At 45.3% G+C, this 14,475-nt stretch overlaps 1 protein-coding gene across 17 annotated transcripts in view; it reads left to right on the forward strand.

The window, feature by feature from the left end:
- The window catches only part of TMCC1 (transmembrane and coiled-coil domain family 1), an 86,354-nt gene that overhangs the window by 49,757 nt on the left and 22,122 nt on the right, over positions 1–14,475 (forward strand). For 16 of the 17 annotated variants that reach the window (XM_085516693.1, XM_015874850.3, XM_015874858.3 and 13 more), the window contains one exon: positions 9,489–10,423. In XM_085516693.1, coding sequence (XP_085372819.1) covers positions 9,489–10,423 — 935 coding nt within the window. Of the gene's footprint in view, positions 1–3,851; positions 3,924–9,488; positions 10,424–14,475 lie in introns of those variants that run through there. The other variant, XM_085516700.1, reaches the window with a different exon arrangement.

Here is a 14,475-nt window from a genome sequence, read left to right on the forward strand (position 1 = left end):
TGTTGTATCTTCAGAAAATACAACTGAAAAGTAAAAAGGAGCAACGGTTGTGCTCCAGTACACAGGCCTGTTAGACCAAGTATGTGGTGCTGACTTGCATGTTAGCTTATAATGGAGGAAATCCCCTTGAGAAGGGATGAGTCCTGCTCTCAGTGCTGCAGTTTTGTGCAGAGTGGTCATGGAGAGATGTTTGTTCTCCCACACTGCAGATGTGGGGTTGCTCAGTTGCTTTAAATGTCAAATTTAATTTGCAATCTGAACAGTCAACTCTTTATTAATGAATACGTAGGATGCAGTAATAATCTGTATTTATTAGTTGGCTGCTTCAAGCATGAGAAGAGTAAGTGGTACTCTCTGGGAAGTGCTAACAGTAGTTTTTTCGTTATTTGTAAGTTAATGAGATGAGATTTGAACATCCTGGGGAAACCAAAGTATGATTTTAAAGGGAAGGGGAAAGAAAAATCATTTTACATAGTTATTTTCAGATAAAAGTTTGTGTAAACTTGTTTCTAAATCTATCCTCTCCTCCCAGACCCTACACTTAACTTTTTTGTTCAGCTTTACATCATTTCCTATTTATTATTTTAACTTCTGGCCTGATTGGCAATCTGCACTTGATTAAAAGTCTGCAGCTGCTAAAATAGACATCCATTAGTGTTATTCTGGCCATATTTTTATCGTGTTGTCCTCTTTCACCTCAAAAATCGAGTTCCTGCAAGTCCCTGCATATAGTTCAGTTCCTTCCTATTTTTCTGTTTGGATTGTGTTATTCATTCCTGTTGACTGGCCTTGCCCATAATACTGTCATTGTCGTCCTGTTTATTTAGTAGGAACTGCTCATTTTCTTACTGACTAATCTGTCGCTTTGGGAAACCATTACTGAATTGGGCCACCAGGACCACCACTCTTCCTGCATTCAAAAATTTACTTCCTAAAAAATGTTGTAAATTCAAGGTGAAGAAGGAGAGCTCTTTGACAGCAAGTGTGTTTTACAATCAGCAGAAGGCGGCATAGGAGTATTATAAAATGTTGTTCTGCTGAGGTTGGTGGCTCACCCTCCAGCCCCTTCCTGGTGATCTGCGTCTCCTCCCCTTCCTGCAGCATGCAGATATACTGGCCGTGCAGGAATGCTGAGAGCCACACGTGTTGATCCGGGTTGGCAGAGGTAACGTGAGTGCAAATGTTTTAGTAATCATCACTTGCCATTGTTTAACTGCTATGAGTTAGGTGTAAAGCCCTTTCCTCTTGGTGTTACCTGTGCTGGTTCCTTGCTCCAGTTGTTATCTTGTGTGGGCAAAGAGGTTGTATTTCCTTATTGTATTTTTTCAGGGCTGTTTTTCATTTGTGCTTTCTCCTTGCATTTTTTTTCCCATAGCAAGGATGCTCTTCTCGCCATCTTGAGGATTAATTGCCTGCAAGCAAAGACTGTTTATGTCTTTCAGAAATCCTAATTATGATCTAGCCGTTGAGCTGCAGGAAAATGCACAGCAAGACTTCCTTGAGCTATCCATCTGTTCTTGTGCTTTCCTTAGCCAGTTCTGAGTGTGTTTGGATTTAGGCACTGCTCAAAACAGTTTCTGACAACGATGACTAGCAGTTTTTTGTGGATGAGTAAAATGAAAAGCTGCTTTAGTTTCTGAAGATTTGGTCAGCCTATAAAATCATGCAGGATGACTGCACAGTGTGTCATAAGGAATCATGCTGGACTTGTTCTTCATCGTTTTTCCTTTGTATTCTTGTTGGCAGCAAAGCCAAGGCAGAAGGTGTTTTACATAGCACAGGAACGTGTGTGTGTACTGGGCACTTACTGAGGGAGGTGACAGGCTGTAGTTCTCTCTTCTTTGAGTCCACACATGAGTGTGTTTGTAGTCTGTTGTGTTTGTAGAGATTGCTCAGTGCAGCAGTGTTTGTTTGCCTCTTCTGTTGGTCTTCAGTCTACAGGTGAATGAACAGAAATCTCTCCCTTACACCTGCTATTACATCTAGATCATGAGGCAGCCTAGACACAGGATTTGCTATGATATAAGCATACAGTTTGCTATGAAGAGTGAACCAAAGAGTTAGTAGTGTCAAATGTGCAGCAATTTTGCAGCAGGTTGATAAAAAGGGATATAGGCCCAAACTTTTACTACCTTCCTAGACACATCAGAAGGTGCAATGTGGTTGTGAAGTCTCCATCCTGGGAAATGCTCAGAAACCACCAAGCAGTCTGTATTAGGTGGAAATTTGGACAACCTCAGACTGTGAATTTGTAATATCTTGTAAGAAGCAAAGTGTTAGAAAAAAATGCCTTAACCATAGGTCATAAATGACTTATTACACTACCAGGGTAACTACTAGGGTGTTGTTGTTATTTTCTTTCTATATTTCACAACCCACAATAGATTTTGCAGTATTCTTTGTCTTATGGTGTTCCTACAAGATCCAGTGCACTGTCTACTCTGCAGACAGTAAGGCTGATAGCACCTTGACTCAGACACTTTCTGAAGAATCATGTGCTGCATGTTACATGCATGGGAGGTGACATATGATGATTGACTGCCAATTACATTTAGTTTAATACGTTGAATATGCCTCAGTAATTCATAATGTTTATATGCATCTCTACTATACCTCACAGGAATCCTATGCGTGGCTTCATAGTAACAAGTATATTTAAGTGTTATAATGCAGATGTAAAATCATATAGTGGACTAATGGAGGTCACTTTTTGCACTGTGAAAATACTGAAGTAGAGGAAAGTGAGGGAAATCATGGGGCAAAATGAGTGTAATTATGAGAAACTGGGGTTAACACCTCTGTTTTTGTATTGAGAGTTGTGGTTTTTTTATAGCTGTTTCTTGACAGTTTCATGCCTTTTGAAGACACAGCTCTCTATGAAGTGCAGGACTCCTGGAATGAATTTGAATTTTGGGTTTGTTCCTAATGCAGCAGAAACTACAGCAGCGTCCAGAATATTGATTCTACTCCATGTGACATGTGGTTAGTTGAACAGATGTTGGTCTTATGCTTTTTTGACTTCTCAAAATAAGAGATGTTACCACAAACATACCAGGCTGAAAACAAGAAGAAAAAATAAATTTAAAAAATAATTTGTTTTAAGTAATCTCTCACCCCTTTGGTGCAGATATCTTCCTGCTCATAGATTTCTTTGAATCTCAAGGGGCTTATCCTGAACTTTATCAAGATAAGTGTATAAGTCCATGGGACCAGATGATATTCATCCAAGGGTTCAGAAAGTGATGGCTGATGTGGTTGCTGAGCCACTTTCCATCATATTTGAAAAATCCTGGCAGTCTGGTGAAGTCCCCCGAGACCGGAAAAAGGGAAATATTACTCCCATTTTTAAGAAGGGGATAAAGGAAGACCCGGGGAACTACAGGCCGGTGAACCTCGCCTCTGTGCCTGGGAAGATCATGGAGCAGATCGTCCTAGAAACTATGCTAAGGCACATACAAGACAAAGAGGTGATTCAAGACAGCCAGCATGGCTTCACCAAGGGTAGATCTTGCCTGACCAATCTGCTGCCTTCTATGATGGAGTGATGGCTTCGGTGGATGGGAGAAGGGAGATGGATGTCATCTACCTGGACTTTTGCAAAGCCTTTGACATGGTGCCTCACCACATCCCTCTCTCTAAATTGGAGAGGTGTAGATTTGAAGGATGGACTGTACAGTGGATTAGGAATTGGCTGTCTGGATGCAGCCGAAGGGTTGTGATTAATGGTTCTTTGTCAGGGTGGAGGCTGGTCACGAGCTATGTCCCTCAGGGGTCAGTCCTGGGACCGGTGCTCTCCAACATCTTCATCAATGACAGACGATGGCATCACGTGCAACCTCAGCAAGTCTGAGATGACACCGAGCTGAATGGTGTGTCAATACATTGGAAGAAAGGGTGCTGCACTTCGGTCAGGGCAACCCCAGGTATTTATACAAACTGGGGGAAGGTCTCCTTGCACGCTGCGGAGTGGGATCTGGTGTAGGGTCCTGGTGAATGAGAAGCTGGATATAAGCCGGCAGTGTGTGCTTGCAGCCCAGAAGGCCAACTGTGTTTTGAGCTGCATTGAAAAGGGGGTGGCAAGCAGGGAGAGGGAGGTGATTGTCCTCCTCTACTCAGCACTTGTGAGACCCCATCTGCAGTACTGCATCCAGGCCTGGGGCCCCCAGTATAGGAAAGATGTGGGGCTCTTGGAGCGGGTCCAGAGGAGGCCACTAAAGATGGTCAGAGGGCTGGAGTACCTCTACTATGAGGAAAGGTTGAGGGAACTGGGCTTGTTTAGCTTAGAGAAGAGAAGGCTCCAGTGAGACCTCATTGCAGTCTTCCAGTACTTGAAGGGAGCATATAAACAGGAGGGGGAATGCCTGTTTATGAGGGTGTACAGTGACAGGACAAGGGAGAATGGTTTTAAACTAAGACAGGTTAGAGATTAGAAGAAAGCTTTTCACACAGAGGGTGGTGATGCACTGGAGCAGGTTGCCCAGGGTGGCTGTGGATTCCCCATCCCTGGAGGCACTCAAGGCCAGACTGGATGTGGCTCTGACAGCCTGGTCTGGTGGTTGGTGGCCCTGTATGTGGCGGGGGACTGAAACTGGATGATCATTATGGTCCTTTTCATCTCAGGCCATTCTATGATTCTATACATTTATTCTATATCTACTTAGTGCAATTTCCCAACAGTTTGGATTTAGAAAGAAAAATACAGTATCCCACATTGACATATGCGGGAATAAGCTCATTGGAATTGTGAGAATTTAGTAAGGTTCATTCACCAGCTATGGTTTACAGCAAAGTAGGAAGGAGGAAAAACCAACAAACTCTTCTGACATTTGGTTTCTCCATCAGAAGCAAATAACAAACAAACTTTGTGCAGAATGGAACATAACACTGCAGAGGTGCCTCTGATCCTGTTGCTCCAAACATAAGAGAAAATGTACTCTTCCAAGTAACAGGAATTCTAATTTGCCTCAGCAGATGTGACTGACCCCTTCATGCGGGGCCACGGGGCACATGGCTGCCATGGGATCACTGGCTTGTGACATTTTGGAAAAGTTATGTATTAAGAGGTAGGAACTCCCAGCCTTTCATTCCTTTTACTGCAGCTAAAAATCAATCATCAGTGCTTCTTGTTTACAATATTACTCTAAAAGGACAGCGAAATGGCTTACACAGTTGGACATCAGCTGCTGGAGATCAGTTTCACTGATTTGTATCTGCTATCAAACTATTTTTGGAACTACATCTTGGCTTTCCTGTGAGTCGTTCTTCCAGGCTCACAAGAGTGGAATCACAAAATATCTGTTCCCTTTATTGAAGTGTTTTAAAAAATTTATTAGAGTCAGGAACACTGAAAAGTGAAGTCTTCTGGTACAGAACCTCTTGTAAGGGACATCTGAGATAATTCTTTGTAAAACATGACTGTGTTTGCATGGGATCAGTTTCAATGTTTGAGTATGATTTTTCCAGAAGTATTTTGATCCTGTTTTGTAGTAGTGCTCTCCAGTTCCAAGATCCACTATTTTTATAATCTTTGTTTGGATTTCCAGAGATCTCAAGAGCTGTTGTGTTTGTCTGCATCCTCTTGTGAGTATTCTTTTTTCCCTTAAAGCTTACCTTTTTGGCACAGGAAATATAATTTTAAAAGTGCCTTGAAACAATCTTTGAATTTGACGTTCAGAGCCACTACTGAGAGTGTCAGAGTAGGAAGTACTACTGAAAATATAAGGAGACTCAGGAGAGGTCAAAAGTGATTACCTACGCCAAGCACGTAGTTAATAGCTTTAATAAACACCAAGCACGTTGTGGGAGTTCAGAGGACAAGCAGTGGGGCCTCACTTGCTGCCTCTGCTCAGGGCAGCAGCTCCGTGCCTTGCTATGGTTGTGCTGCAGGCTCAGGCCTAGCAGACACTAAAATCTGAAAGACGTGGACAACATGAAAGGCTGTCTTTCTTTTTTCTCCACTCTGATCTTTATTCCCATGACGTGTTTTAATTACAGGACTATTTAGTAAGAAGCCTTGTGTTCATCACTGTGTATGGCTGTCCCCACGCTGATGCCTGAGGCAGGAGGTTTCTGTCCCCTGCTGTGACTTTCCTGCAGCACCCACAGCACACCTGTGCCAACCCTGTGCCTGCGCTCTGTCACATCCCCAGACAGGGAATCCAAGGTGTACAGCTTTCTGATGGTGTTACTTGCACTGCTTTAACTACAGCAGGGTGGGACAAATGCCCACATTTTTTGGCAATTAGTTTATACTACTGTGCAGTGCTTAGTCACTGGGAGATGACTAATGACACCTCCAGAGCTGCCCAGCACCCTGCTAGGGCTGCTCTCAGCTCTTACAGTCCCCACTCCCTTCCTCACCTTCCCTATGTACTTCTATACCAAGTAGCACAGTGCTTTGCAGTCACGCTTTTAAAGCTCTTACATGAGGGTAGAGGATGCAGGAGCAGAGTGTCTCCCCGAAGCAGACCTGTTTGGAATGCTGCTTTTTACTTCAGCCAGCTGCCCAGTTTATTCTCAAAAGAACAAAAAATGAACAGAGAAAAACTTTGTGAAATTCTGAAGTGGTTTCTGCAGAAGGGTGACACATCTGAAATGAACACTTGTGTCTAATCTTTAGCAAAGCCAAAAGGCAAAACCATAGGTTCTGTATGGGCAGTGATTGTGAAATAGACATATAGGAACACTTACACAGGAGGGAAGATCCGATGGGGAGGAAGAGAAAGCAGCGGGTCCTCTGTGACTCTGTCTGCTGGGCAGCTCAGTGCCAGAGCAACCCTCCAGTTCCTGCTGGTGAGAGTAAGCCTGCCTGTTTGTACTGAATCAGGTTACTACCAAGCTGTACTGCAAGGGAGAATTTCTGGTTGGACTGTAATGCCTACTTATATACAAACATTGACCATTACAGTATTTTGTTTACCAGCACACTTCAGGACAGACTGCCAGTCATCCTCGGTCGATAACGCATCACAGCACTTCCTGATGTGCTGAGGGACCTGACTGTGCTGAGTCCTCCCTTCCAAAGCCCCCAGAACAGAGCTCCATACAGCCCTTTGCTTTTCAATTGGAAAAAGCTGCACTTGTTCATGCAGAGTAATGTCCACAAAGCTGATAATTCTGAAGTAATTAACCCAAGATGTTTTATTCTACCATAGCTCTTCTGGTTTATTTTCTGTAGGTGAGCTCCCAAGTGCTGTGGTTGATGGTACTGGGCATGGGATGAGGCACTCATCTGCCACCACGATCAAAAGTGTTTCTGTGTGGAATGAGCTACTTCAAATTACTTCTAAAAAAAAAAAAAAAAAAGGCATAAAATGGATGGTTCCGTTTCTTTTTTCTGCTTTAGATGCTAACATTTACTTCTTGAGTAGATACAGATCTTCACAAATAAGTTGGTAGCTTTCTTTTTGAGAAGACAACTCTTTTTCTGAGGCAATTAAGAGGAATAATAAGATTGCAGTGGTTTACTGAATATTACTGAATAAAGAAGTGTACAGTGTGCTGCTTTGCAACTTATGGCAAGCTGGGAAAGCAGAAAATGGAGCAGGGTGCTACAGCACATATGGCTCTGCTGACAGGGAGCTAAGTGCTGCCATGTGGAATTGGTGGACACCATCTAGATCACACATGCCTGATGCATGCAGATCTTTGTTTCCTTCCGGACCATAGGAAGGCACTGGAACAGTGACAAGCTGAACTCCTCTAGAAGATAAGGCAGCTGAGTGTTCCATGTGTCCAAGTGGTTCCTCTTGGTGAGGCAGCAGATAGTCCCAGTGCCAAGATGCTGGGAAGGACCTTAGCTGCGCACTGCATGCAGTGCTGCAGGGAATGGTGAACATAGAATGTTGGAACTGAAAAGAAGGATGCAATGAATTCTGATAGTTGTTATTTTGTAAAGCATATATTCACCAAACAGATCCGGTAAGGTGTTCTGCATTTGGGGGTGAGTTCTGACCTGTCTGGTCGTTGTGTAAGTAAAGTAGTCAGGACGCTGATCAGGCTGCTGGCTCCTTGGAGGCAAATGCGTAGCACTAGCAGTTGTTTGCTGGACACATAGGGAGGGCATGGATCAGTCTGCTCATCCAGCACGCGACAGAGCCCCTTGCTGCAGTTGTGAAAGCCAAAACGTGTTGTTGTTTTGTTTTGTTTGTTTGTTTTCATGGTTAAATAGAGGTGCTACGTTCGAGGCATCATGTTAAGAGTCCACTTTTCAGAACACCGCTAAGCACAGCAGTCCCGTAGATGAGCAAGAGATGGAAACGTGACCCGGAACCGAAAGCGAAATTGTTTTTAGCTGGCCAAGTCTTAAGAATAAATAAGGAGAGGGAGTCGCGTCCTCCTCCTGCCCCGCTGTGTGTCCTGCGGGGCCGCTCGCGGTTTGTTTCCCCGGCGCTGGGGCTGCGCGGCCGGCAGGCGCTGCTGCTGCTGCTCGATTCCGTGCGGCCGAGCGCTGCCGGCCGATTCTCGCAGCCGGGTTTCCGCTGCCCGCCCGGGGCTGCGCGGCCGCCGGGCCGGACGAGCCGCCGCCTCCGCAGCGGGGCGGGCGCTGCAGCCGGGCGGGGCGGGCCGGGGCCCGGTGGGGCGCCGCGGCGGCGGCGGCGGCGGAGTCATGTGGGTGCGCGGCGGGAGCCATGCAATGGGAGCGGGCGCTGCTGCTCCGCCCGGCCAAGGTACCGGGCTGCGGGGCGGGATGCGCTGCGTTGGGGCTCGGCGGAGCCGCGCTCTGCGGTGTCGAATGGAGCGCGTTGGAGAAGGGAAAGTGTCGCGACTCGGCTTAAGTGCCGGGCTGCCTCTTTAAATCCTACCCGAGGGAAAAACTTCAGTGCTTATTCTGGTTACTTTGTACGGCTCCTTTGTGGTGAACAGTTCCGCTCATCCTAGAAATAATTCTTTGGAACCTGTTGCCTGCTCTCTTCATGCTTGTAGATGCCCGCTTGCTCCTGCTGTTGCTGGCTGCACACAGCGATCTGTGTGATCGCTGACCTGAGATCCCAAGTTTGCTCTAAGCACCAACCTTTGTAGATCTCTTGCTTTTCTGATAACTCTTGTTACTGTCTTGATTTCTGGTAAATAGATGAAGTGCTGAGGATAATTTGGACGCACTCTATACTCGGCTGCATGGTTTTTCTCTTTCACAGTTGCCTGCTGTTCTGTGGCTGTGGCTACATACCAATACTCTGTAGGTACCAGTCTGCAAACCTGGATTCTGTCTTGCTTTGTGCTCGACTCTTTGGCTGCTCAGGGCTTTCAAACTAACTGAAGTATTTGAGAGTTTGCCCTTTTTCTCATCTTTTGCCGGATGTCTGTAAAAAGCATTAAGCTTATGTGTTACTTGTAGAAGATCAGTTTATTGATGCTGTATTTTAGCCAGCTGAACAAAGGTGCATTTTTGCAGAATTGTGTCCTTGTCAGTTTGGTGCAAAAAAGGACAGGTTTTTGCATTAGCAAAGCTGACTGTAGTGCTCATGCTTATGTTTCTCCTTGTGTAGATTGAACGACTGGAAGTCAGCAGTCTAGCACAGACCTCCAGCGCAGTGGCCTCAAGCACTGATGGCAGCATCAATGCAGACTCCGTTGATGGCACCCCAGATCCTCAGCGTACAAAAGCAGCCATCACACACCTGCAGCAGAAGATACTGAAACTGACTGAGCAGATCAAAATCGAACAAACAGCCCGTGATGACAATGTGGCAGAGTACCTGAAGCTGGCCAACAATGCAGACAAGCAGCAGAGCGCCCGCATTAAGCAAGTGTTTGAGAAGAAGAATCAGAAGTCTGCCCAGACGATCCTGCAGCTGCAGAAGAAGCTAGAACATTACCATCGAAAGCTGCGGGAAATTGAACAAAATGGAATCCCTCGGCAGCCAAAGGATGTCTTCAGGGATATGCACCAGGGATTGAAAGATGTTGGAGCAAAAGTCACTGGCTTCAGTGAGGGAGTAGTAGACAGTGTTAAAGGTGGGCTTTCCAGTTTCTCCCAAGCCACGCATTCAGCAGCAGGAGCTGTGGTTTCCAAACCCCGGGAGATTGCCTCTCTCATCAGGAACAAGTTTGGAAGTGCAGACAATATTGCTAATCTGAAAGACTCCTTAGAAGAAGGCCAGGAAGATGGAACGGGAGGCAAGGCTCTAGGTGTTATCCAGAACTTTCAGTCAAGCCCAAAATATGGCAGTGAAGAGGACTGCTCCAGTGCTACATCAGGCTCAGTGGGAGCCAACAGCACAACAGGGGGCCCTGTGGGAGCTTCCAGCTCCAAAACAAACACTCTGGATATGCAGAGCTCAGGGTTTGATGCAATACTACATGAGATTCAAGAAATTCGAGAGACGCAGGCAAGACTGGAAGAGTCATTTGAGGACCTTAAGGTTCGCTATCAGAGGGATTACTCATTAATAATGCAGACTTTGCAGGAGGAGCGGTACAGGTAAGTACTTTTTTATTAGTTTCCATATGAAGTACTGTGGGTGTCAATCGTGACAGTCCTAGAGAGTAGTGCTCAGCAGCCTGGTTCAGGTGGGATGCACTGCTGTCAGTCTGGGATTTTGCTTTCCTAGTATTGTCTTTTGTAAATATCCTTATTCCACTGCTCATTTACCTCTCTCCACAAGAAAGGAGTAGCAAGAATAAAGGTCATTTCATATTTTTTTCATTATAAAAAGTCAAGCCAAATAAGTTTAGAAAGGTGTCCCCAGGAAACAGGAGTACATTGATTACTGTTAGCCAGGCAGTACTTTGCTGATGATAAAGCCTGTGAAGGTCTGGGGAAAGGCAGGGATCAAGAAGATTCAACTGAATGTTATCCTGACCCTGACTCTTCCAGTGCTCAGAGCTGTGAATCTACAAGGGAAAAGTATATCCAGCTTTCTTAGTCTCTATAAAAAGGCATGCTTTTCCCTTATACCAAAACTAGAGTTTACATTCTTGTCTCTGCTCCACAAGGGCAAAGTTCAAATAAATAAAGGTAAAAGAAGTGTTAGTTAATGGCAGCGTTCTTGTCATGGAGGTAACATGGCACTGGAGGTGGACCAGCCCCATGCTTTGGTCACTCTTTGCCTTGCTGGAAGGGCTGGGGAAGCAGAGCGGCTGCTGCCACACTACTTGTCTCTAGGGCTGCAGAGTAAACAGAGTCCCCCTCATTGGAGCTGAGGCTGCTCTCCAGCTCCGCAGAGGCAGGAGAAGGGGACAGCTTGAGGCTGCCTCTCTGCTGCCTCAACCCCCCAGGACACCACACCCTAAAGTCATAGTGAGTCTTCTACTGCACTTTAATAACATTAAATGAAAAGTGTAAGGGACCCAGCTCCTCATTCTGATAGAGGACAGCAGACTTTTGTGCAAAGCTTGTTTGTGGCCTTCGTCACTTAGACCAGGCTGCAAAGCACAGCCGATGAGGCTCAGCACACCTGTTGGGTTTGAGGATAGGTTCTCTGAAAGACTCTGTGCCATTTGCTCCGAGTTTGGTTTGCTCTGTGCTGCATATTCACTCTACAGCTTTTCAGGCATGCTGGTGCCAGATCATTGGAAAAACATTTGAAAAGGCTTTTCCTGGTGGGATGTAGTAGTGACAGCAAGCTTTCTGTGTCTGTCGCAAAGCTTGGCTAGACAAAGCCAAACCATCATCACTTTCTAATCCCACATTGCCACAGTCAGCGATTTGACTGAAACCAGAGCCCAGCACAGCAGCTTTGGTCCCTAGTGCCTCACTCTCATCAGGTCACATTGTGAAGCAAAGGGGAGTCAGATCTTCTGCTTCACAGCAGAGAGGGGCCCTGTTGTTTGGTGCTGTGTGGGTTGTTGTTTTGCACATACAGCAGCAGGCATTCATAGTGGAACACTACATGCAAGCACTATGTAGCTGAAGGAGTGGCTGAAGCTACAACAAAAGACCTTGGTTGGGGACTAATGTATGTTGGCAGCTAAATGTACTAGTTATTCCCTGACATCATTCAGCAAGGTTCACGTAGGTCCTTCTGTGAGTCCAGCACAAAGCAATGCCATGAGGGTAAGCCTACCACCTACCCACTAAGGCAGCCTGGAGTGAAGAGCTTTCATGAAAGTCTATATTTGATTTATACAGACATAAAAATATAGTGGCTCAGACTTGCTATTTGGAAAGCTGATGCACATTGGTCAAAGGTGTGACCTCCAGAAAGGACTGGCTGAACTAAGTGCCCTTGCCTCTGCAGGCTTTCAGAAATGAGCAGATAACACAAGGAGCTCATGGATAAATCACATTGAGAGAAACTGTCCGAGTCCAGGTTCTTGTTTGACAGCCTCCATCCTCTAAAATATCAGCAAGATAAAAGCCAGGAGGGCAGTGTGATATGTGACAGCAGAAAAGATGCTCCTGCCATGTGTGAGAAGGCTGGCACTTGTTCCTTTGGCTGCTAACTCTTCCTTTGCTTCAGAAAAAAAAGGAAAGGAGGAAATGGAAGCTGATGTTCTGTGCTGTGATGTGCTGTATTTCTGGATGCTTTCAGAAACAAGCACTGAGTTCTAGTTTGAGTTTTTAAAAAATATGTATTTTAGGGAAGCCTTTACTTGTAGGGCTGTGTGGAATATTTGCATCGTCTATGGAAACTGGAAGAAACAAAGCAGATGTTGTGATGTTTTCTCATCCAGTCTTGGTCCATTTCCTTGTTCTTAGATGTTTTGCTTTTCTGCAGGCTCTAGTCTATTTTATCTGCATGCTCATTTTGTTTCTGCTTATCAGCCAGGGCCTGACTCACAGATGTTCCTTGACTTGCTCCATCTGCGTCCTGTCCTCACTTCAGCTCTCTCTGCCAGCACAGCTGCTCTGTCAGCCATTTCTGCAGGCCCTGTTGGCGCAATTACTCCAGCCCAGGGGATGCTGGACCAGCTTGGCAGCACCCAGGGGCATGTGTTGGCAAAATATGGTCCCACAGGTCATGGAGGCAGGAGGACTCTGGCCTGCACCTTGGCGCTCACTGTGTTGCCTCCATGCTGGGAACAGGCCCTGGAGTGGCCTGCCACTTATCTCAGCTGTGGGAAGGTAGCAGTTGTTTACTGATATGAGCAGGGGCTTTCTGTGCTGTTGAGACTGACATGAAGATCCCGCTGAGTGTTTTAATCTTTCTTGTCCCTTCAGAAACCTGTCTGTACACAGTGAAATCTCATGTGATTGGAGTGTGGCCGGGCTGAGGTTTTGGGCTCCTTCCCAGCTCAGCATCCTTGGAAAGTGTGTTCTGATCCCCCCATGCTTCTGTCAGAGAATCCCACCAGACAAAACACTGGGAGCTCACACTGTCCTTCTTGGCGTCATTTAATTGTTGGGCTTCAGTGCGTTCTCATTTATTTTAAAATTGGTCAGGTTCTCGTTTATTTTAAAACTGATCAGGTTCTCATTTATTTTAAAATTGATCAGGTGTGCTGAAATTCTGGGACTGGAGGACTGAACAGTTTATATGCCCTTATGTCAGGGCAGCAAATGCTGTGTGCTCAGCATAGAAGGTTCTTTACCCAGGTATGAAGCACTGAGATGTTCTCACAAAGCTATTGTCTCTCACCAGAAGAGGTGTTGGAGCTGGAAGCACAGCATGAATAGTGATACAGAGAGTGATACAGAGAGCAGCTCTGCCCCTTGAGTATTGCTTAGATTAAGTCTTGGAAAATACTGCTAATAGGTAGTGTTTTTAGCTATGTTGCTCTGCTGTTGGAAGCAGTGTGTTCAGCAGCATGAAGAACATATTTGAGAAATAAAAGTTGGGTGCTATTCTGTAGGACAGCCCCTCCCTCCTCAAAAAGAGTATCCTGAGAGATGTTTGAAGAGAGAGGTATTAAACTCTCTGTTTCTCTGTGTGTGCTGTAAAGATCTTTTAGCATTTGTTCAGCCAGTTTCTTCACTTGCCGGAGCACTCACTGAGCATAAGTAAAATGTCTTCATCGTGGCTCTCTGATGCATATGGTGCACTAGCTGTGTATTTTGCAGCTATTAAAATGCTTTAAATGCCTCAAAGCTCTTCAAAAATGAGATAGCTGTAATTCTGTTCCATAGTATGTTTCAAGTCAGTTCCCTGATTTCCAAACAACAAGCCTCAGAAAGTATGTGCAAATCTGACCTGGCTGTTCCCTGTGAAGTGTTTACATGTGCCTTTCTTCACCTGAGCACCCCATCAGTATCCCACTGCCTTCCGTACAAGTGTCTTTGATGATGAAATAAATGCAAAATTGTCACTTGTCTGTTATGTAGAAAAGTGTCTGTGCTTGTCAATGTAGACTCCAGTAATTTTAAGGGGAGATTTCACACTTTAGCTGCTGATAAATTAATTCTTAGACTCTAACAAGGAATTTTCAGTACTGGAACAGAGTGTGATTTGACCAGCTGGGGTATTGCTGTTTTCACAGACAAACTTAGGGTGTCTTGCACAGACACTGGTGTTTGTATAATGGGAAGTTCTTGGCAGGTGTCAGGTAATACCTCTGAATTAAATCTGAACCATCTTTTAACAGGAGAACTGT

The sequence above is a fragment of the Coturnix japonica genome, chromosome 15 (genome assembly GCF_054131305.1).
Source record: "Coturnix japonica strain WE chromosome 15, WE-NBRP24, whole genome shotgun sequence".
In the NCBI taxonomy this organism is placed as follows: Eukaryota; Metazoa; Chordata; class Aves; order Galliformes; family Phasianidae; genus Coturnix; species Coturnix japonica.